Source organism: Mercenaria mercenaria, chromosome 14 (genome assembly GCF_021730395.1).
Source record: "Mercenaria mercenaria strain notata chromosome 14, MADL_Memer_1, whole genome shotgun sequence".
Classification (NCBI taxonomy): Eukaryota; Metazoa; Mollusca; class Bivalvia; order Venerida; family Veneridae; genus Mercenaria; species Mercenaria mercenaria.
In genome coordinates this window covers 68,793,300-68,817,500 of record NC_069374.1, presented here as the reverse complement: position 1 = coordinate 68,817,500, position 24,201 = coordinate 68,793,300, and the positions used below count along the sequence as shown (strand labels likewise).

Genomic DNA, 24,201 nt, shown 5'->3' with positions numbered 1-24,201 from the left:
ATAAAAGTGTGCTATATCAGTTGTAATCTTAACTATACACTAAGCAAAATACCTGTAGCTATACAAAGCGAACAAAATCTTGAAATAAAGCGTACATTAAAGTACACTGATCTTTAGAAATATCTGCAAGCCTTATACTTAGTGAACTTCATGTCTTCATTATCAGAGACAAAGATAGATATGACAATTCAATAATGGCCAGACAGCCCTTAAAAAAATGAATAGCCGCGCACCTATTATGAACCTATTACGAACCACCAGGGTAATGAATAATTATGATACTATTCAAAATTGCTCAACTAAATCGAAATCGCATGTCGTCTTTTAACTTGATCTTCATAGTTTGTTATATATTTAAAATATCACTGGTTTTAACATTTACTTTCTGCTGAATTAAAGCATTTGTCAGTTTAGTTCTTTAGGATTATTTTGTATAGAAGTGAATTTGTCCGTGATAGCAAGTTGTGTTTTAAAATGAATCGGATATTCAAAGCGGTATGTTAACAAATATATAAAATATTTAATATATTTTTGTATTAGTCGACATTATGTTTACATATCTGACAGCAGTTTTTATTATTATTCGCAATACCCACAGGAACAGAGTATTCAAGTTAAACATTGCGAAGCATATAACGCAATCAAGTTAAGTAAGAACATGTTTGGTTTCATTGAGATTAAGATTACTCTTGAAAGAAATTGAAACTTGCAACTCTGAATTTCTCAGAACTCTGACAGAATAGTTTAGATGTATTTGACATATTTAAACAATAGAAACCTGTTTGTTCGTTTATCTACAATGAGAACACCTTTTTTTGCAAGCGAATCTCTAGCGAAAGGGAAATGGTAGAATAACAAGTTGAAGTAAAACATGAAAACGATATCGGCTGTCTTAGTTGCTTAATTAAGCATTTGGTTTTATGATTTTATTGGTAAGTTGATAATGATATTATATGCTTTAAACTGTGATATGATATTTCCGCTTGCAGAAATACTATAATGATAATTGGTTCTGTTCTACTATGTATTTTTAAATAAACGCTTAGCACAAGCTAGGATGTACCAATACTTTAAGAAAAATGCAAGGATATAAAATACACAATCGGTTGTTTATATTCACCAACTATACTTACTAAAAAAACAATCTAAAGACAAATAATATATACACTGTATTAATACCTTGCATTCCAAAATTATTTTGTCATGGCAAAAGGAAGAAAACAAAGACTGAAAAAGATGCAAAAATAATAAACTTGTAGATCTTATAAATGCTAATCAATGTATGTACCTTTCAATGGACTGAACTATAAGTTATATCGTTTCAATGTCAGTGCATGTGACAGGAAAGGCCGTACCGGCGACAGTAACCATCAGAACAAATCAACACCCTTTACAATATTTACAAATTTATTTACATAAGATGATTATTAACAATGCATAGATGATATGAAAAAAAAAAAAACAACAACTGATTATAAGAAAGAAAAAAAACTCAAAGTTCAGTATCTCCGGATACAAAAGATCTTACAGTTCCATTCTAAAATGACGTGACACAGTTCTTTAATTTAATTGTGAACTTTAAGTAGCACAAACAAAACGTATCTCTAACTCCAGTCCCTTTAACCCGTGAATACGTTGATTCCGTGTTGGCTCCCTATGGTGGTAGGTGATTGCATCCCTGAGCTGACTTCAGAGGATAACAAAAATCATCGTCTTTGCGGTTTACGGCACAACCATGGGACGAAAGCTCTGCGCTGGGAATATCACATCCAGGCGAGTGAAGACAAGTGAACCTCGGGCATTGTACTTCCGGGTTATGACATCACCAGGTAAAATCGTCTGGCGGAAGAAGCTAATATATATAACATATGGTAAGCACCATAGCAAAACAAATAAGTCAGGGCATAAAACTGCTCCTTTGGGTACACCATACCTCCGTAGGCTCCCATAAATAATACGTGCTACTTATACAAAACATGTGCTACTAAGTTCAAACGTCACATGATTAAAATACGTCACTTATTACTTCCATTATTACAAAGATTACTAACTTAAAAGACTAAAGTCAAAGTATGAAAAAGATATGAAAAGTATATGATGAAACATTATAGATACGGACATGATAAACTGCAGCTATTATTTACAACTACAAATTAACAAAATATTCAATATAAATCAAACGTTATATCATAGTTGGCATCCATATAATATCTAATGCCATACACTACAACGGACATTAATTAGATGTGCTATAGACTGGCACCCAATTACAAATTACAATAATATATTACATACATGGTACTAGACTTGCCATATAGATTTATACATAACAATACAGTGCAGTGATGGCGTTCCATAATTAACAAAATGTTTGACAGAAATTTTTGAAACAGTGCTTTACAATTATCACGATACAAATTTCAGTATAAATCTAACATCTTATATAAACGAAACGTTTAGACCCCTCCTTCGAAATAATTTACAAAAGTCTGAAAAATTTAATAAATTATCCTAACATGCCGAAACTAGCTAAAAATCATATGCCGAAAAGTAAATGTTACAGAATTCTGTAGAATGCACAAAAATTTACCAAATAAAAATCGTAATGCAAAAATCATACAAAAATCTAACAAATAAATTTCTTACCTCGATCGAGCATAAATTTCTAGCAAGAAAATAATTCAGACATAGATTCGTCTATAATGTCGGAAGGTGGTGTGCGCAAGGCATATCTAGTCCAGTCTATTTAAAGGGTAATGTCCCGCCAAATACTAAATTTCATGGGATTCACGGCTAAGCCGTGGACTCCGACTATTTGTGTTTCCACGGGATTCACGATATAGCCGGGAAATCTAACTACTTGGCGCGGATTGAAATTGACAATTTGAGGCCCATTATAGTGGTTTTGGGGATAAAAACATGAATTACTGAAGTTTATAAAATATCAACTTTCTTATTACTGAACAGAATTTAATGAAATTTACATGAAAATTTAAGTTATGAAATACAGAAAAACATGAGAGGTATTTTATGCGTGAAATCTGACATTTACCTCAATAACTCAAAAATTTACAAATATGATGCAATACCTGCATTTACACTACAGATAAAATAAGGCCCGTATGTCAATTTGTGACAGTGCATTTATGATTTAAATTACACATACATTACAGTATATTAATTTTCAAAAGCAATATGAATAAAAGGCTCGTGTCATGTGATTTGAGGTCATTTTGGATTCTTTTTTAAGAATATCATCATTGTTCTATTTGAGCTTGACCTTATCATGTTGTAGATAGAAACGCTTTTATTAAATCTATTTGAATGATTTTAATGTTTTAGTTATAGAAAACAAGAAGTACCGGTGTACTGAACTAACACATATACCCGATTTCGACCTTGATAGCGAACTAAGAGGGTATATAGACCTTATACAACAATTGATATAAATAATCATAATTTGTAATTTTACAGATGACAAATAGTGTTTCTTCGAAGCGTTGAATATATACATAGTGAGTCAGCCTTTACTTAAGATAAATATACATGTATGAAATAAGCGAAATATATTTAACATGAAGAAATATGTTTAGAATAAGCAGATTCTCTTAACTAAAATATACTAGAAATTACTTATCGTATATGTCCCCTCATGAAACTCCCGCAACTAAAGTACTGCCATGATCAGTGTATTGTTCGTATGCATGCGCAATATCTCTAATATTTTGTTTAGTACCTGGTAGACCCTGAATGCATGGTCATAGATCAACCGTATATATCAGTGAACTGCACAAAGCGGTATTTGAATTTGATAAAGACCTGTCTGCCGAAGGAAATTGAATCTGTGAAAAAGAAGAATAATAGTAGATTCGGTTTGAAAGTGTCTGTTCATGAAGGGTAATGAAATGTGCAACACCTCTCACGCACCCCCATGCCCCCTAGCACGAGGCTTAAGCGGAACTCTATTACACATATGTTGAATGGAGTCCATAATCCCAAAGGACCAGAAAAAATAACAACACTGAAAAACACCCCAAAAACCATAGTGTCTTCCCCGTGACTGGCATTGAGGCGTGGGATGTAGAATAGAAAAAGTGCAAACCCCAAAATGTTGTTACTTGTTTAAGTTTGTCTTTTGACAGAAAATTAATATGAACAATTTTAAACTAATCGTAACTTATATATTAAAACCAATTATGTTAGACTCCCATTAAACTGTAAAAAATGGAGAAATGAATACGGATATGACAACAAAAACAACAAGTTTTTCATCTCCTTGTGGACCAAGTTTGTGACACATTTTTTATATTTAATATTGTTTGATAGCACTCATAAAAACCGTTTTAGAGTTATGCCTCTTTCTTGCTTTTGAATCAAAGCTCTCTAAACTCGTTGTCCAATAGACGCTTAGAAGAGTGAAGCGCTATACATTTCCGAGAAAAACAAAACGTTCATTAAACTGATGATTTCTTCTTCCGAATGTTGTATTTTATGAAAAGGTTTGACCACTTCTAGACGTTTGCGGAGTTAAACCAGAAACGAAAACACTTATACAGAAAAAACATTTATTTCCTTGTGATTGGAATGTATATAGTCATTTCGATATTAAATGAAATGTTTAAATTTGAAGAGTACTATTGACTTGAATGTGTTTTTACTCATGTGTAAAATGCGTTTAGAATATACTTACCAGACCTTTACACTTTGCCATTTAAATGATAATGAATTAATTCCCAGGATTGAGTATAACAAAGCAAGGTTTTTAATTTGCTAGTGATATGACAGTTTTTGATTTGTTAAAACAATTGTCTACAAAGAAAGGCTATTGTGCTCATGATTGGCAAGTCATTCAACATACTCTCATTTGCCGAAAGAAATGCTTAAACCATTGGCTACACTATTTACTGTCTGTAAAAGAAGAAAAAGGAGCTAGTGCAACCACCTCCTCCTCCTGCCGCCAACTCCGCATTCTTTCTCCTCCTTCTTCCCCCGCCTGCTCTTCCTCCGTCACCTCCACCGCCTTCTTCATTCTTCCACCTATTATTTTGTGAAGTACTCTTATTTTCATGTTTGCTGCTGAAACATATATATGACTACATTCGTCCAGACAAAACTTTATAGTTCGATAATATTGTCATAAAATATATAATTCGCCAAACTATTATAATTTGTCTGAAAATAATCATTTACGAAAAAAACTGTCAGTGACAATAGACAGTCGAGGTATATGTTATTGAAGGAAAGATGTATGTTTTACACACAACAACAACTCATCTGAACAGCCTTTGTGACACGTTCCGTATAATAAGATATAGATCTATCTTTTATATTCATTTTGAGGAGCAACTGTCAGTGCTTCTCTTATATACAGTTAAGCTACGTGAATCTAGAATAAAACGTCTCTAAATGTAATTTCTGCAGAATTAAATACAGTTGATATGTAAAATTAATCTTATTTTTATTATATAAAAGACGGTAATACACGTTCATGTGTATTATAAGCTCATCTCAGTTCAGAAATCTTTGTAGTGTTTTGTGGGCTCTGAGTGTCTTGTCATAAAATAATTAAATTGACATGACTATCTAATTATTTTTTTTTTCTCATTTTTCAGTTATTCTCACTATTGGTAATTGAGCGTATTTCTGGAGGGAAATTTGTCGTGTTTGGTGGTACGTATGCGAATAAAATTTCGTACGCAAAAAATGGCAAATATTTTGGTTTTAGGTTATATAAATTGTGTTATTGATACGCACGTTCTTGTAAAAAAGGACTTGTTGCGTGATGGCACGTGCGTCTGTCAATTTGTATATGATACGTTTAGAGCATCGCTTAATAACCATTGTATTGACTACAACTTAGCATAAACGTAGGTGGCGATGATATAACAGCAAAAGAACCGGGTCGGTAAGTAAAAGGAGCAATACAAATGTTTTTGCTATGAGTCACGCTGTCTAAACTACACAGTCTTTCTGTACAACAAAAACAAATTGCTTAAAAAAGTTGGTTTGTATTAATGTCAAACGTATTTAGCAATATACATGCATTTATCAAACAAGATATTACAATTAGCTTGTTAGAAGCTGTCGTGATCTTATCATATAAATGCCTGCTTTATTACGATACCTGTTACTGAACAAAACAAACTAAACGTGTGATGTCAACTTGTAATTTTAGGTCAACATTACATGCCTGGTAAACAACAGAGCTACCTCTTTCAGAGGTATACGGTAAATCCCTCTGTCGCAACTTCCGAGCTAGTACACGTCGCGATAAAAGAACATCAACAAAGGCGAGTGTCATCATATTTTTTGGCATTTTTACAAGCATTATTTGGAATATCAAAAATCGGGCAATGGTAGGCGATGTAGATATGATTTAACTTGACAGAAAACTTAAAGTTTGCTAATTAATTCTTAATTTGTGGTCGTGGTGATGTTTACCATCAAGCTGATTTAGCAGTGAATTTGGCCGTTTCGTCATAAATCACTTTCATTGTCAAATATTTGCATTTTAACTGATATTAAAAATCAAACCAAGTAGGCATGAGATAGCTGTAAGTATACAATGCATTTCGAATTAAATATGTACCAATTGGCTTGGGAGTAAAGATATTCACATTTTATCATGAGAGATAGCTCTGTCGTGGAGGAGACAGTCATGTCGTCAAGAAGATAGCACTGTGTTGCATTAAAAGAGTTTTGTGTTCACAATTTTAATGTTATTTTTAAAATGTTTACAATATTTACGTTGGGTTACCCTCTTTCGAAAAAATATAAGTCACTGTTCGATTGGATATACATATGAATGAATATGCCAGGTATTGTTTTGATAAAGATTTTTCATCAGGCTATAATTGTAAATTTTGAATAGCTCTACATTCTGTTTACTTTCTAGCTCAGCTGCGTTCAAGTGAGTTACTGTGATCGCTCTATGTCCGTCGTCCGTCGTCTGTCGTCTGCTGTCTGTCAACATTTGGTCTGTGAATGCAACCTTGGATGTATTATTATTAAATTGATCTTCATGAAATGTTGTCAAAATTATTGCCTTGCTAAAATCTAGGTCAAGTAAGAAAATATGTTATTTGGGGTCAAATCTAAGTCACTAGGTCAAATCAAAGTAAAATCTTATGTATGCAATAGGAACTGCATTTTACACTCTGTCTTAATGAAATTTGACCAGAAGCTGATTTAATAGTGAATTTGGCCGTTTCGTAATGCAAGTACTTCCAATGTCAAATATTTGCATTTTAACTGATAGTAAAGCAAACCGAGTAGGCGTAAATAGCGGTAAAGTCAACAATGCATTTGGAAATGAAATATGTACCGAAAATGGTTTGGGTGTAAAAATATTCACTTTTTATTGTGAGAGACAGCTTTGTCGTGAAGGAGATAGTCCTGTCGCCAAGGAGATAGCTATGAGTTGCATTTACAGTTTTGAGCAGTGTTGAATTAACAGGATAGTAGTTATGGCCAGTTATGAGATACAATTCAATTATCACATTTCTATATCTATACAGCACCTGTATAATACATATTGCTTATATTTTCTTACTTTCATTTTGCTTGTTTTGTATTTAGTGCCGTTTAAACCAGAACTTTTGGATGAGCGCCAGTACTAACTTGTTCTCAGCAAGTAACTATCAAGTTCTCCATATTAATCATTGTGTCAAAGATGGAAGACAAATGATTTCAGACACACTGTGAAATAGTCGGAGGTGGGGGGGGGGGAGGGTAGGGTATCAAAATCAAAACCCATGATCAATAGATCTGCACAATCACTATTGACCTACGCGGGCGGGCTATATTTTCTTATAATCGGCATGTGCTCCTTTATTATTGAGTTAATTAAATTAGTTAGATAAAATGAAATACGTGAACTTATCTAGTGAAAAGCAAGGGTTGCCTGTGCTTTTTTCCAAGACGACAACTTCAGTGGAAGTGGCTCTGAAACTTGTTTACACTACGTTTTACTCTTGTAAAATATATCTGAATATTATGATATTATAATTACTTTTCGCTGAGAACACAACAAGTTTGTTTGTACGTTTGTTTTAGAGTCGCTGTTACTTCATAATTGCATTTAGTGTGTTAGCAATGTACGCATTTAATTAGCAACCTCAATTACGCATGCAATAACTTTAAAAAAATACTAAAGTGATCAAAACTTTCTGTTTAATTGAAATTCTTATATTCGCGACTATCTAATTTCAGTCAATCTATCTTTTATCTGGACCAATCAGATGCGTTTGTCGAAAGGGACTGGAATTCAGATTTTGTGTAAAATTATCTTTCTTTAGAATTGAGACTTTGTCATATTATGAAGTAAGAGCATTAATTAGCATCATAAAAATGCGAAATTAAGAAGAAAATAAAACATGCCCGAGCCGGCAATCGCATTTCCTTATTCATGACATATAAAAACCTTTTAAATTCGCTAGCATGAAATTGCGTGCAAACGGGAAAAAGACAGTTTCGAGCTGGCTTTAATTCGCGCATTTTCAATTTAAAAAGATTTCATCAAGTTAAACATTTTGATCAAATTTCATAAACATCCTGCCTAAAATGTAGCCCGTATTGCATTCAGGAAGTTTTTTTTTAAATTTTACTGGATGACCTAGTTTTTGACCTCATTATCCAGTGTAAAATGTAGCCCCTACTGCATACAAAAGGTTTTTCTTTGATTTGACCAGGTGAACTAGTTTTTCATCCCAGATAACCCATATTCAAACTTGACCTAGATTTCATCCAGACAAACATTGCTATAGAATTCCATGTATGATCCAGTGTAAAATACAGTCCCTATTGCATACACAAGGTTTTTCTTTGATTTGACATAGCGACCTAGTTTTTTATCCCAGATTACTAATATTCAAAGCTGTCCTAGATTTTATCAAGGCAACAATTCTTTATAAATTTTATAGATATCCAGTGTAAAATACAGTTCCTATTGCATATATAAGATTTTACTTTGATTTGACCTAGTGACCTAGATTTGACACCACATAACACATTTCTAGCTTGATCTAGATTTTAACAAGGCAAACATTTTGACAACATTTCAAGATCAATTGAAAAATACAGCCAATTTTACATACACAGACCAAATGTTGACAGACAGCAGACGACAGACGACGGACATAGAGCGATCACAATAACTCACCTGAATGCAGCTGAGCTAAAAAGTAAACAGAATGTATAACTATTCAAAATTTACAATTATAGCCTGATGAAAATCTTTATCAAAACAATACTTAGCATATTCATACATATGTATATCCAATGAAACAGTGACTTTATAGTATTTCAAAAGAGTGTAACCCAACATAAGGTCGACGGATAGCTCAGTGGTTTGCACACTGGCCTTCTAATCCTGAGGTCCGGGGTTCGATCCCCGGCAGCTTCTCGGGAATTTTCAGAAACGCTTTTCAGTGTTTCCCACCCAACTAGAGGTGTACTGGTCAGGAACCCAGGCAATCCTTGCGTGTATCAGTGCTATACACTGGGCACGTTAAAGAACCAGGCTGTCTATTCGCAACGAGCTAGGCTAAGTTAGCCGGACAAGCCTGTATCTGATTTCTGATCTCTCTGTCGTGGGGGCTTTGTCTCACTCTGTCCTTCTGGTCAGATCGCTCTGTGTCTGTACTAGTAGAGGATGAATTATGCGCCCTGTGTGGCTGCATTTGAACTATGTAAAGCGCCTTTGAACGTAATATTGATCATGAAAAGGGCGCTATATAGATCTGGTATAATAATAATAATAATAATAACATAAATATTGTAAACTTTTCAATATAACATAAAAGTAATGAACTCTCTATTTATGCAACACAGAGCTATCTCCTCGACGACATGACTATCTTCTCCACGACAGAGCTATCTCTCATGATAAAATGTGAATATTTTTCCCAAACCATTATGGTAAATGTTGTTTTCGAAATGCATTGTATACTTTACAGCTATCTACCCCTACTCGGCTTGCTTTTTAATATTAGTTAAAATGCAAATATTTGACAATGAAAGTTATTTCATGACGAAACGGCCAAATTCACTGCTAAATCAGCTTGCTAGTAAACATCACCACGACCACAAATTAAGAATAAATTAGCAAACTTTAAGTTTTCTGTCAAGTTAAATCATATCTACATCGCCAACCATAGCCCGATTTTTGTTATTCGATACAATACTTTTAAAATTGCAAAAAATATAATGACACTCACCTTTGTTAATGTTTTTTTATCGCGAAGTGCACTAGCTCAGAAATTGCGCCAGAGCGATTAAGCATATATCTCTGAAAGAGGTAGCTCTGTTGTTTACCAGGCGTGCATTACCTAATCTAGTTTGTAATTGAACAGTATCACATTGCTAAAGGGAAATGCCGATCACCCTGGATACTGCTTCACACTGTCGTTATGTTGAGAAGTGGATATTCCAAATTCCAACAAATTGAAGGAGATAATAGGTTCGAACATGTATACTACCATTTTCAAGTGTTTACGCGTGTGTTTATCAAAACATAATTCTGTTAAAGTGTACTTATATGATAAATAAATAAACAAAACACACCAGATGAAAGAATTATTTGCAATATATCAATAAAACATTTTGTGTATATGTGCACATACTAGTAACAAGACAGTCAAAGAGGTGTGTTTTAGTTTTCATGAGCAAACATCTGTTGTCCTTATTACTAAGAATTGTTGACCAATTAGACCATTGAGCGTATAACTAATATAAGAAATTGGACACGGAAGGGACTAATATAATTTGTACATCATCAAGATTTGCTTGCCAACAGCTAGAGGCAACTTCCTAAACCAAAAGCAAAACTGCATTTTATACACTTTTCTGTGCTTTACAGGACCATGTATCAAATTCTTAAACATGTATATTCGTTACAATTTTACGTTTAATTTCCATGGTTTCTATGGTTAATTCGTTAACGTACATATAAAGGCAAAACATTAATTTGAAGGGAGATATTAGAATTCTGTGAAATGTTTAAAACTGAATATTGGGTATAAATTGCAGTGACACATTTTGGTAAAGATTATCATATTTAGCAACAAACCATTGTCGAATAAACATTATATTCTCTGAAACGACCATTATTTCTCTGTGTAACTATGTATGATTCCTTTGTTTAGATATTTGAAAGACCTTACCTAAAATATATGATTTATATATGTTCTACATTTTATAAAAAGTGATAAAACCTTTTAAGACATTAGCGACTAAAATTACTTTAAGCGTTAAGCTCCTCTAAACAAAGTAGCTAAAAAGGCAAAGAACTTCTGCTTTTTCGCAATGTGATTTCTTTCAGTATTCAACCAAACTTGTGTTACTGACGGGTGCAGCATTTGTTGTGTTAACAAGATTTGTACATCTGGCAACTTTCCTAACGAATGCAAATATGGATGCATAGATGGCCACAGAGGCGCTCGATGTTATGAACTCTGCAAATATAATTGCAAGTCTTGCGAAGATAAAACTGATGTCTGTGAGTCGTGTTATGATGGATTCTACCTAGGGAACAGTAAGGATTGTACATCGAAATGCCCTCCTAACTGTAAAACATGTTCTTCGAATTTGCATTGTGATACTTGTAAGGAAGGATTCTACGACAAGGACGGGTCTTCTACCTGTGACTATTCTATTTGTCCTACACAATGTGAATGTGATGAAATCAACTGCGTTGGTTGCAAAAATGGTTATTATGATATAGAAAACTCCTGCAACAAAGCATGTCCGCTTAACTGTTTGACTTGCTCAACTTTTGAACAGTGTACTCAATGTCAAAATGGATTTTATAATGGTTACGGAATTCATAGTGACACCAACGTCCTTTTAAATGACTGTACCTACAAATGCAGAGATGCATGCATTAGTTGTTCCTCATACTATAATTGCGTAAAATGTCCAGCTGGAAAGTATGGACTACAATGTCAAGAAACCTGTTCATTCGGCTGCAAAGAAAATATTTGTTTGATAGAAACAGGCAAATGCAATTGTACTTCTAACTTCTTTGGTGAAAAGTGTGGAGAGTGTGTAGCTGGAAAATATGGGAACCTCTGTGAACTATTATGCCCGAATAACTGTAAAAATAGAATCTGTCACAGGTTTTCAGGTAACTGCACTGAAGGCTGTGTAAATGAAAATATTTCCGGCGCAAAATGCTATGGATGTGCTGTTGGAAGATTTGGAAACCTTTGTGACAAGATCTGTTCTGCAAACTGTAGAAATAAAAAGTGTGATAAAGACAGCGGGGACTGCTCCGATGGATGTGAAAATCATTTTAATGGGACAACTTGTACCGAATGTGTCAATGGAAGATACGGAGAAAATTGTCAATACCACTGTCCAGATACTTGTGCAGATAACATGTGCAAAATGCAGGCAGGCGATTGTTTCCAGTGTATCGGCAACTTCGACGGAAATAAGTGTGATAGTTGTAAACCTGGATTTCATGGTTCAAGCTGTGATCAAAATTGTTCTAGGAATTGCTTAAATAATTCTTGCGACAAAATATCAGGATCATGTATGAACGGATGTAAAACTAATTATTCTGGAGACAAATGTTGCGTTAATAATAACAACTGTATACATTGCTCGTCAAACACCGAATGTCAAGAATGTAAATCTGGCTATTTCCAAAAGTTATGCGAACACAGTTGTCCAAAAAACTGCAAAGAATCTTGCGAGTTTTCAACAGGCGTTTGCAAGGACTGTATAATAAACCATTTTGGTCCAGTATGCAACCAAACGTGTTCTGATAATTGCAATGTTTCACAGAGCAATGTACTCCGCTGTGCATCTACTGACGGAAAGTGTGTGCATGGTTGTAACTATGGTTTCTTCGGTGATTCTTGTAATCAAACATGCAGTAGCTTTTGCATTGATTATGAATGTTCTCGAGAAAAAGGTATATGCATAAATGGGTGTAGCGGCTCACAAGAGGATCCGGCGTGTCCTGTCAGTTTGGGTAAGACAGTACGATCCTTTTTCTACATTAAATACTCTCTCTCTCTCTCTCTCTCTCTCTCTCCCCTCCCCCCCCCTCTCTCTCTCTCTCTCTCTCTCTATTTATTGTACTATATGTTCTGATAGTGATATATTATCTGTTATGATATTTTACTCCTCTGTGATACGAAAGTCTTCAAAAATTGCATCTTATCATTTGATTATAATACAATTCTAGTTCTACATTTGCAATTAATAGATACTGAGATATTTCTGAACCAAAAGGTAAGTTCTTAAATGGTGTGTATCATCCTAATTCAAAGATTCCTTGGTTGCACAACGAAAATAAGTAAAGGGAGGTAATATTTAAGACACATCCGACAGTTTTCTATATGTATAGGCATAGGAAAAAGAGATCAATATAATTGCACCTTACTAATCCTACCAGGTGTTCTGTATACAAAAGTGCTTCTATTGTGACACTTCGATACAAGCAAAACTGTATTATCTGCACTATAAAATACTTAATGGTATTTCATTTTATTATCGGCTTGTTAAAAGTTAATTTTTACCATAATTAAGTTGACAAAATCATAGGAACCAGTGGTTCAGGGGTAAATCAAACACATATTAATAAATCCTAAACGATTTTGTTGTGCAAAAATGTATAATAATGTGTCTTAAACCGTTTTCGTTTTCTACTCTATTGTGTAATTGCAAGGGAAGTAAACTAATAGATATCTCTGCTTTAAAGTACTAGCCCAAGGCAAGAGTTGACATTTTTTGCGGATCACAACTTTGAATTAAATCTTAAAATTTCTGTTATTAATATTAGCAAAATTATCATACATTGCACATTTGTGAAATCATTTTTGTTAATTTCAAGGACTTGGAAATCAATTTCTATACTTTATTTAACGTATTTCTATCAATGAAAATTTTAGGGTCTATCTCTAATATGTATATAGGCAGATATTTTCTACAGATAGAATTTCTTTAAACTCTGTGTACTGACTGAGAATTAAGTTTAAAATGGAAATATGTTTTAAACAGTTCTTGATTTATCTACCATTGAAAATGAATTTTTCAGTTTTATCTTAATTTCAAGGGCAGAATTTATCAACAAGGCTGGATACCTATGATCTTGTTCATTTTATAGTTCTGTTTTTGATTTGATTCGCTGTCAGTAAACACAGGTTAAAGAAGAAATTCACTCAGAATTCTGTAAAATAGTTTGCCCCATGTCAGTGTAGACACTGTGGCAAATGTCCTTGACTATGACGTGACAATATTATACCTCAAAATGCTGGTCTCTCCATGGACCGGATTTCTTTCAACTTTGCATACAGACTGTAAATGATGACGGAAATATGAATTAAAATTCACAGTTCTCTTGCGTTAATCCTGAATTATTTGTCCTTGAAAATCTGATTTTCTATTTTTTATTTTTTTTATTTTTACATTGACAAAAATTAAGACATTTTACTTAAAGATGCAAATGGTGCTGACCTGGGCTTTGGCTTAGCGATATATAGACAAATCTACAGCTAGGTCATGATCTTTAGAAATCAAAATTCTGCTATCTACAAATAAGTGTTACAGGACTTCTGAATTTCGTCTTTTCTTTTCATGCTTTACAAAATAATCCCTAGTTTTGCGCAACATATTTGTTTCAGCTGCATATGCTTTTCGCGTCAGTGGCAACGTTTAAGATCAATGATGCTACTAGTTATGTTACGTTTAATAACGAATTTATTTCCGGGGACATTAAGTAGATATTCAAGTCGTTCGTTTTTGAAACCCTGGGTTACATCTACTGTCTCGAATGTGATTTGATTTAAATTCTTCTAAAATAAATGTTCATTTTTTCATCATATTATTTGGCGATTGCTTGTTAAGAAGAGGAATTAGTAATTTCATAGAAAATATGCCAAAAACGTTTGTCCTTTCACCTACCAACTAAAAAGCAACACATCAGTTAGTTCCACAAGATGATTTATTGCACGTATCCGTTCGTCGACTTCGGCGTACTCTTTATTAATTATTTGTAAGATGTTATATTAGTAATGACTAGTGGAAATTTATTCAAACTATGTTGCTCAATGTGATGATCACATGTTCCATAATCATAGTATGCCTTTTTACAAAGGTATGACTCTTTTCCCGATTCACTAAAATTGAATTGTGTACCTCTTTTTGTACGTACATGTACGCCGGAATCTCAATAATCAAAAGTAGGAATGAATTATCTGTGATGATCAAACGTGCTAAGTTAGGATCTGCAAGTACGACTTTACCTTCTTTGCAGATTAATTCCGCTTCCTTGAGCTAACAAATACTGTTGTAGCTTTGGTATATAAGCAGGTACCTCACATGTCATTTTTAAGAATGACACTTGTTCACTCTGATTATCCGACATGCAGTGCACATGCGTCAGGATTTCAAAGAAATAATATCGCTTTTTTTACTCGACTTAACAAGTTATGGTCAAGTTCATGTATGCAAGTAGGTATCTTATTTAGCTGCAGAGGAGGGGAAATTTCTACAACTAAAACATACGTCTTACCAAAATGCTTGGCCCTGTTGTACGTGTTTATGTCACTGATTCATTCAGTTAACTTTCTTTAGTGACATGGCATTTGAATACTCGATCTGTATTACTCTCTATCAAGCTTAATATTTTCCCTTTTTCATCTAAATTTATATAATCAGTGGTGAAATTAGAAATCAGTATATTAGTAAGCAAGTAAATAAGCAAATGAATCATTTCCTTTTAAAAGCTCTGTTTTGAAACATAGGACACAAAGCTTTCAATGGGGCCCTACTAATTAACAAACTAACATGTATAATTAACAGTATTTTGTATTCTTGCACGTACGGCCTATATTACGTAGTGCTAGGTCTAAGTGTTTGCATTTCCCACAAAGATGAATAGTGCTGACAATTGCTTTTCGTGGCCATTCTTCTCCCAAAGGTGATTTCACTGCTTCGATTGAGAAACGAAATCATATGCATATAGGAGAAAAACACGAAAGCCTACAGCTGTGTATGCATTGATGTGTACATAATTAAAGTTTACCCGGATATAAACACTTATTGTAACGTACATGTATATGTAACGTAGAACAAAAATAAACAAACAAACATCTGGGCGTCGCTTTTGAACTGTCAGTAGCGAAACCACCACTGGGGTATAAACCTATTAGTACATACTGAAAGGCGATAAGATGTTAGCCCTGTATAGCAAAGACTATATATTAAACCTGCCGCTTAACGTATTTCCGGCAGATCATGTAGCTATGCCTTCCACGAGTGTTTTCATTTTGGCTAGTGCTAATTTAAAAGCAAATATTGCTTGTGAGGTGTATGTCAGTGTGTAGCGAATTGAAACACTCATCAGCATGCATCGATCACTTGCTCAGTTTTAATACATTTTTTTTTCTGCTCATCAGCAAGATATGTTTTATACTCCTTTCGACAATTTTTGAAAAGACTGGTTTCAAAATTGTTGGCAGTAACATCAGTTTGATTAAATACACTAGAAAATATTTCATTCATATTGATCAACATATGAGTGTTTTTTCTTTGAATTATACATCCCTATTTTATAAGCATAAATTATACAATTAAAGTAATCTGAAATAAATGCTTGAAGGACATGCTTGGTTATCCGGAAGACATATTTAAACATGTACCATCGCAAAATATGAAAACATTTCATAGAAACAAACATTATTCTAAAACTAGCGCAGTTAAATGTGTAAGTTTAAACCGCAAACATCCAAAGAAATTAAATCATCCAAACCGGTGTACACTTGTCATCCAAACCGTTGCATTTATGTTTTCACGGCATTACACGCTTTGTGTCCTTTTGAATTTTAGGTGCTTTGTACATATCACAGATTATGCATACTTAAACTAGAGATTATCTTAAAGTATATTTACATCCATTTAGTCCAAATAGTTTGATTTTATAGATAATAAAAATGAAATTTTGGAACATCTGACGCACATTGAAAATAATTTCCATGCGTTTATAAAATATAATTATGCTAAATACGATTTTGATCGCCTTGTCAGTCCGGTGATTACTTATTTAGACATTACCAGGGTTACTGAACAAAGTTTGATAACGAACGTAGAAAGACGTATCAAATATCGTTAAGAACTTGCATGATGTTTCAGTGTTTCTTGCTTTGAGTGGCCATATTGGACAAATCCAAACACACGGCTGCCGTTGTAGTTACCATACAGTGTTCAAAGTAGATTGTAAATAAACCTGTATTTTTAACGTATTTGGACGGTTCAACAGTCCCATGTTAAGTCCACTTAACCGAACGCATCGTGTTACTTTTAACTGTTATCTAGAACCCGGTGGTTTTTGTATCTTGTATAATATGTTGTTTTATTATATATCTATATAAAGTCTGTAAGACGATTGGCTTGTATTTCAAAATTCAATATGAACAGGCAGAAAAAACCAGCGTATTGTACCTTTTAAATTCCGTGTTGTACTTTCCGTATAGTAACCTGCCTGACTTGTTGCATTAACATGCATAACCTGGCACAGTTCTATAAATAGCACACATAAAATCTCGTTATAAGATTTCGTTCAATAAAAAAACCCAAAAAGGTCAAGGTATATAAGAAAAGGATCATTATAACAGTAACCAGATCTGGATTTTGTATTCGGCTGTCGTGGATTTTGCAAGGTCGGATCGCACTCGGCACTCTAGCCGAATAACCGAATCCCAGATCGAGCTACTGTACTAATAAACCATATAATAGTTGTGCCTGTAACTAATTTAGATAAATATTTGTTGTGCAGTTTCGATGAGCACTAGTTCAAATATATACCACTTTGTACACGAACAAGATTTATAGTTGTTCTAAATTTTTGCTTATTCATTCCATACAGACAGGCAATTGTAACGGTTTACAACTACTACCGTTTAGTTAACAACGAAATTCGAACCAAAGCCGAATCGTCTGGTATAGAATATAATATATATATGTGGAGCAGTTGTGAATTGCTGATTAAGTGAAAAATGAAAAACGAAAGCAGGATTGCACCTTCAATATAAACATTATGTCTTTCCTTTGTATGCGATAACAACATGTTTATCAGATATGATAGCTACCCTTTATATGCGATAACAATATTTTTAATAGATAATGATAGCAACCCTTTGTATGCGATAACAACATGTTTATCAGATATGACAGCAACCCTTTATAATCGATAACAACAGATATGACAGCAATTTAAGCCTAAATGATATATATTATTGTTAACATTACAGCTATGTCATGTTAATCGAAGGCTAGTATAAACTATAATATGAAATTTAACACACAAAACGAATTAAACAATCGAATCACACATTTTCCATGAAACGTTCATTGTACTCGGATTGAATGTTCTTGTGACTTAGGGTCTAGCCCAGTCTATCTAAATTAAACAATTAATTGTTTTACCCAATTAAAGATGAAAGTAAGAGGAAGTATGTTAATCATGTTATACCCCAGTCACACATACGGCGCGGAGAATTACGTCTAGCCACGGATAGAAACGTAAAAATTCGTATCCATCTGTACCTTAAAGTAGTAATCCGTATCAAACCGTATCAATCCGTACGGCTCAAGTACGGATCGATACGGATTACTACGTTTCTATTCGTAGCTAGACGTAGCTATCGACGCCGTTTGTGTGACTGGGGTATTAAACGATACTACGCTTGAATAATCAACTACTTCTTAAAGAACTTTTCAAATTGTTGTACTTAAAACAATTACAATACTGCTCGAAATCCACAAGAAAGAATTTAAAGTAACCTGATTTAGAGATAAAGTTAAAGGGAGAAAAATTGAAATACACCAGAAACATGTCTTGAACTTATATAACTTTGTCTGTATTTATTTTTTATATATTCCAAATTTATCCACAACGAGCAAAAGAAGCCCTTGGTTATGAATAAGGTATGAATAAAACAAAGTGCTTGCTGTAGTGTTTCCGTAAGTGCAACTTCATCTGCTGTTGTTTCTTTGTTGGTTGCATTGATCTGACTATTCTGCAACAAAAACAGTGTCATGAATTAATCTTTGAGTATAGTTTTAGCTCACCTGAGCACATAGTGCTCATGGTGAAGTATTGTGATCACGCTGTGTCGGCGTCCGTCGTGCGTCCGTGCGTGCGTCCGTCAATTCGTACGTTTGTCGTCAACACTTATGTTTAAACGACATCTCCTCCAAAACCAATATATGTATTTTGATGAATTTTGGCCATGATGTTTCTTGGGTGGTCCTCTACCAAAGTTGTTCAAACGGTTCCGCTTGGTTGCACATAGGGGCTGCCAGAGCTAAAAATAGATAAAATTTCAAATGACATCTCCTCCTAAACCGATGGTACGATTTTGAAATAGTTTCACACAAATGGTCATTATGTCACTTTCTACCAAGATTGTTCAAATTATTTTGATTCGTCAAAAATCATGGCCGCTAGAGGGTCACTCTTCCCTATATGTGAACAGTGGGAAATTTAAAAATATTCTCGTATGAAACTGCTTGCCCGATTTAAGAATAATTTTACACAAATGATCCTTGTGTGACCCTCTACCAATATTGTTCAAATTATTTTGAGTCGTCAAAAATCATGGTCGCCAGAGGGCGTGATGCCTCTTTCCTATATGTATTTAATGGAAATTTTAAAAGTCTTCTAGTTAGAAACTGCAAGCCCGATTTTAAAATAATTTTACACAAATGGTTCTTGTATGACCCTCTACCAAGATTGCTCAAATTATTTCAATTTATCAAAAAACATGGCGGCCAGAGGGCGTGGTCACTTTTCCCTGTAGGTATATACTGGAAACTTTAAAAATCTTCTTTTGTGAAACTGCTGGCCCGATTTTAGAATAATTTTCCACAAATGGTCCTTGTGTAACCCTCTACCAAGATTGTTTAAATTATTTTGATTCATCAAAATACATGGCCGGCAGATCTAGTGGGCGTGGTCATTTTTCCCTGAATGTATTTAGTGGAAATTAAGAAAAAAACTTCTTGTTTGAAACTGCAAGCCCGATTTTAAAATAATTTTACACAGCTGATTCTCATGTGACCCTCTAACAAGATTGTTCAAATTATTCCGTTTCGTCAAAATACATGGCTGCCAGTGGGGCGTGGTCACTTTTCTTCTCTGAATCAATAATAGCTAGAGCCTTGATATTTGGTGTGTGATATCAGATTTGAAATATCTACCTTAATTTTACAAATTATTGCCCTATGTTCAAAAGTGTGTGTGACATGTTTATAATAAAGGCTAACATAGAAGAAACCTAACTCTGTACTTATACACCTGAAGCCTTGTACACAGGTGAGCGATTAAGGGTCAGTGACCCTCTTGTTGTGATTTGCTATGATGTCAAATGAATGAAAAAATGGCTTTGCAGTGTTTAAAATGTTTTAATATCAATACTATTTTCAATTATTTTAAAGTTTCTGGCAAACATCATTACAAATGGACTTTTAATAAAGTAGTTTATATGTGTTATTATGGATGCTTTGCTTTATTACATGGGGCCTTTGTTTTTGTAGGTCAAACGTCTACTACTCCACCCTCTATTGGTCCTATCGCGGGAGGTGTTTCAGGTGCTTTGGTTGTTATCATTATTGGGATTGTGCTTGCAGTATTCACCGTCAAACGAAGGTAAGTTCTGCGAACACTTTTACATTTGTTTGAATTTGGTTTAAAAGCGCCTTGTTGATATTGATCATCGCTGAATTCCAAGTTAGTTCAGGGTAGTGTGTAATGTGAGTTTAAATGAGCTGCGCCATGAGAAAACCAACATAATGCGTTTGCGACCAGCATAGATCCAGACCAGAAAGCGCATCCGCGCAGTCGGCTCAGGATCCATGCTGTCCGCTTTCAAAACTTAATGCAATTAGAGAAACCATTAGCAAACATCATATGTCCTGACCAGACTGCGCGGAAGTACAGGCTGGTCTGGATCAATGCTGGTCGCAAACGCACTATGTTGGTTTCCTCAAAATGCAGCTCATTTGTAAAATGCTTCTAAGGACTTTTCAAATGACTCATCTGTTCTATTGCTATACATCTTACCATCAATATATTAAAGGCCATTTAAATATCTGTATTAGCTGATAAAAGTTGGCTTTCATTAGCTGATTATCATCGCAAATGTCCTGTGTTGAAACTTGCAATCTTTGTCTATGCTTAGGCGCACGGGAAAACCTTCTGAACAGCAGAACGACGATGAACATGCAAGAGACAAACATGTATACGAAAATTTTCGTGGTATGTATTATGAGAGAAATTTACTGGTTATGGGCTTCGTTGGAAATGTCCATAAGTTCTGGAGCGGGAATATTGCGTGAGTTTTTCGGAGCGAAATAATGATCTGCGAACTTATGAGCACATACTTCTCGATGTATAGCTAAAAATTATCCGTTTATCATACACTTGTTTACACTTACACATAATATACTTTTGTTCCTAGACGCTGGCAAATGAAACAAGGATCAACGGGTTTAAGCCGTGTATCGCGAAGACACATATTGAAGTGATAATATAACTCAACGCCGAGTTTTCTATATGAAATCTACACGTTTAGAAAACTATTTTTGACGTTTTATCGTCAGATATACTTAAATGGAATCAGCAAATAAGTACGTCTGTAGTTCTGAACGTCTGCCATCCGGCAGTAATAACGTGCCATCATTTACCCGGATAACATAGAATTAAGCCTGTGCTCGATCTACGAAAGTGAAAACTGTTTAATTGATAAATAGCAAAGGAAATTCACTAAAACGGCAACGATACTACCTTTGTTAAGGATGTACGAGCGTTATATATATTTCAACCAACGGGTTGTCACAGATAATATATCATCCCACCCCGCAAGATTACATGAAAAGCTATTATAATCTTATATTTGCAGATTTGTCTTTTCTAATTTTATATCGTAATTTCCTTAGTTTGTTATACTGTATTGCTGAAAAACAATTCATTATTGTCTTGCTCGGAGAAAAGCGTTTGGGTAAAAACTATCTATTGATTGATGACTACATTACTGGATCAGTTTAAATTCGTGTGTTTATTTCAGTTTCTGAAGCAGATAATTCCGCTTATGAGATTCTTGATAGAACTCAAGGTGGTAAGTATGACATACTTGCATTGTATAACACATTTTAAGGCCTAAACAATACAGTAAAAACTGTGCTCATTTTATAGTTTAGTAATAGTTTTCATGATCATACACTGATAACATAATATTCCTGTACTGATTGTATTGAAATCCCTTTACTGACGCCTTTGAATCATATTATGGAATTTTGTGTGTTCAGTCTGCATTTATTAAATCAGTTTATAAAATATGTTTTAATGATAAAGTTTAATATATATTTGTAGCCTCTGAACACCTGTATCATACAGCTTCCGTCAGTGCACCTAAAAGTAAGTATCGCCTCTATCTTTACAAAGCACCTTTCCATATTATTAATGGATCCTATAAGAAAGTTGATTAAAACACTTATATCATAACCTCAATTTAATCAAAATACCGAAACACGCCTTAGAATATACTACATAGCACTAATGATGAGCATTTACGATCGGTTGATGTCTGCTCCTAAACTGCCTTACAGGAATGTTTTTGGGTTGTCATATACTGAAGTTGTTAAAAAATTCATTTCTTGCCGAAGTCTGGTTGCTATGGCGACAAAAAGGAAACACTTTGAAACAATCTTCTCCAAAACTACAAGCCACAAAGTTTTCATTGTGATATTGTAGCATTACTGAGGGATTCTGTACCCTCTTGTGCTAATATTGGCCCCGTCCAGTGGTCGCCAGTTTTACATATACTTATATCTAGAAATATTCTTGAATGTTTTATGTGTTCTTCATATCTATTGTCACTAGTGGTGTTTGTGCAGAGCACCGAACTTGTTACATAGAGGTCGCAGGCCCATCTTGTATTTTGTCACTTGTCACTACATTTGCTTAGATGCTGTGGTGCAGTCTGTCATGTGGTGGTGGTATTTACAAACGTTGTTGGATTAGTTAGATGCTGTGTAAACATGAATACGATAACGTAGCGTTGAATAACAGTTATACTATCGATTATATGACAGGCAACCAATGATAATTATATTATGCTGATACAATATATCATACTTTTAACTGAATATTTTCATTTTTTCAGGTATGGTCAGTCCTGGAAACACAGACTATATGAATCTGCAAATCTAGGAATCATGAAATGTTATTCTTCGCCTGTGACCGTGTTCTACAAATCATTCTTAAACTGTTAGGAAGAATTGGAATAATCATTACATTAATTGTTTGAGTGTTATTACTATCTTATTATTGTGCAAATGCGTGGCTCTGAGGCTGTGTATGTAGTGATCTGTGCTTCCAAGGAATCTACCCTTACCAATTATCTTTACTAAATTTTCCCTGTATCATCTGTATGAATAACATAACAATGATCAATATCCAGCAGGGAAAGCCATATTCTAAGCTTTTGTGAGAAATATATATCCCATAAGATGTTGCTAACCTTCGTCTAATCTAATGATGTTGAATATATCAGTGTTTATGTGAATTTCAATGTATTTGTTAATGATCCCTGCATTTATTCGAGATCCTGTAGTAACATAGTATCTATGATCTGTCAGAAGACCTCAGTTAAGCATAATTTTATGTTATTGAGAATGGTATCTATGTGAATTACGTCTTGTCATAAGGTATCTGGTTATCATATTAATGTAATTTTCAGAAAACTATCAGTTCTGATAAGCTTAAACTGTGTATTTTAGTATCAATGCAAAACTTTTGCCTTATATATACGAAAACAAATCTACTGACGTTACGTAGTAATAATGGAAACATCTCCAAAGGATAAAACGTTTGCTTTTTACTCTAAAAGGTTTTGCAGTCCTTGATTGAAAAAGTACTTTCTCTTATTTATATGTAGTTTACAAATGTTTTAAATTTCAAGATTAAAAAATCTATGACACCATCTTCGCGATATTTCTGTGTACGTATTTCTCATATGTAATAAGACAAACCTCTATAATGTTCTTTCACTAATGATTTTGTGTTAATGCTTATTGTAAATATGGTCTTTGAGATTTGACATTTGGTATTTTGTTATGTCTTCATTGTAGTGTTTAGTATAACAATATAGTATTATATGTACAGGAATTAAAATAAAAACAAATCTCAGA

The 24,201-nt window shown here is 34.0% G+C and overlaps 1 protein-coding gene across 2 annotated transcripts; it reads left to right on the top strand.

The window, feature by feature from the left end:
* The first annotated feature begins 323 nt into the window (after positions 1-323).
* Positions 324-24,201, top strand: LOC123527760 (multiple epidermal growth factor-like domains protein 10). Of its 2 annotated transcripts, XM_045307422.2 has the most exons (8): positions 334-495; positions 5,613-5,670; positions 11,321-12,979; positions 20,548-20,659; positions 21,192-21,268; positions 22,077-22,127; positions 22,382-22,426; positions 23,175-24,201. In XM_045307422.2, exons 1-8 carry the CDS (start codon positions 475-477, stop codon positions 23,219-23,221), a joined length of 2,070 nt encoding a protein of 689 aa, XP_045163357.2. In that variant the 5' UTR covers positions 334-474; the 3' UTR covers positions 23,222-24,201. The 2 variants fall into 2 exon arrangements, with proteins under 2 accessions (XP_053379791.1, XP_045163357.2); XM_053523816.1 differs by lacking the exon at positions 11,321-12,979 and having other exon boundaries at positions 324-495.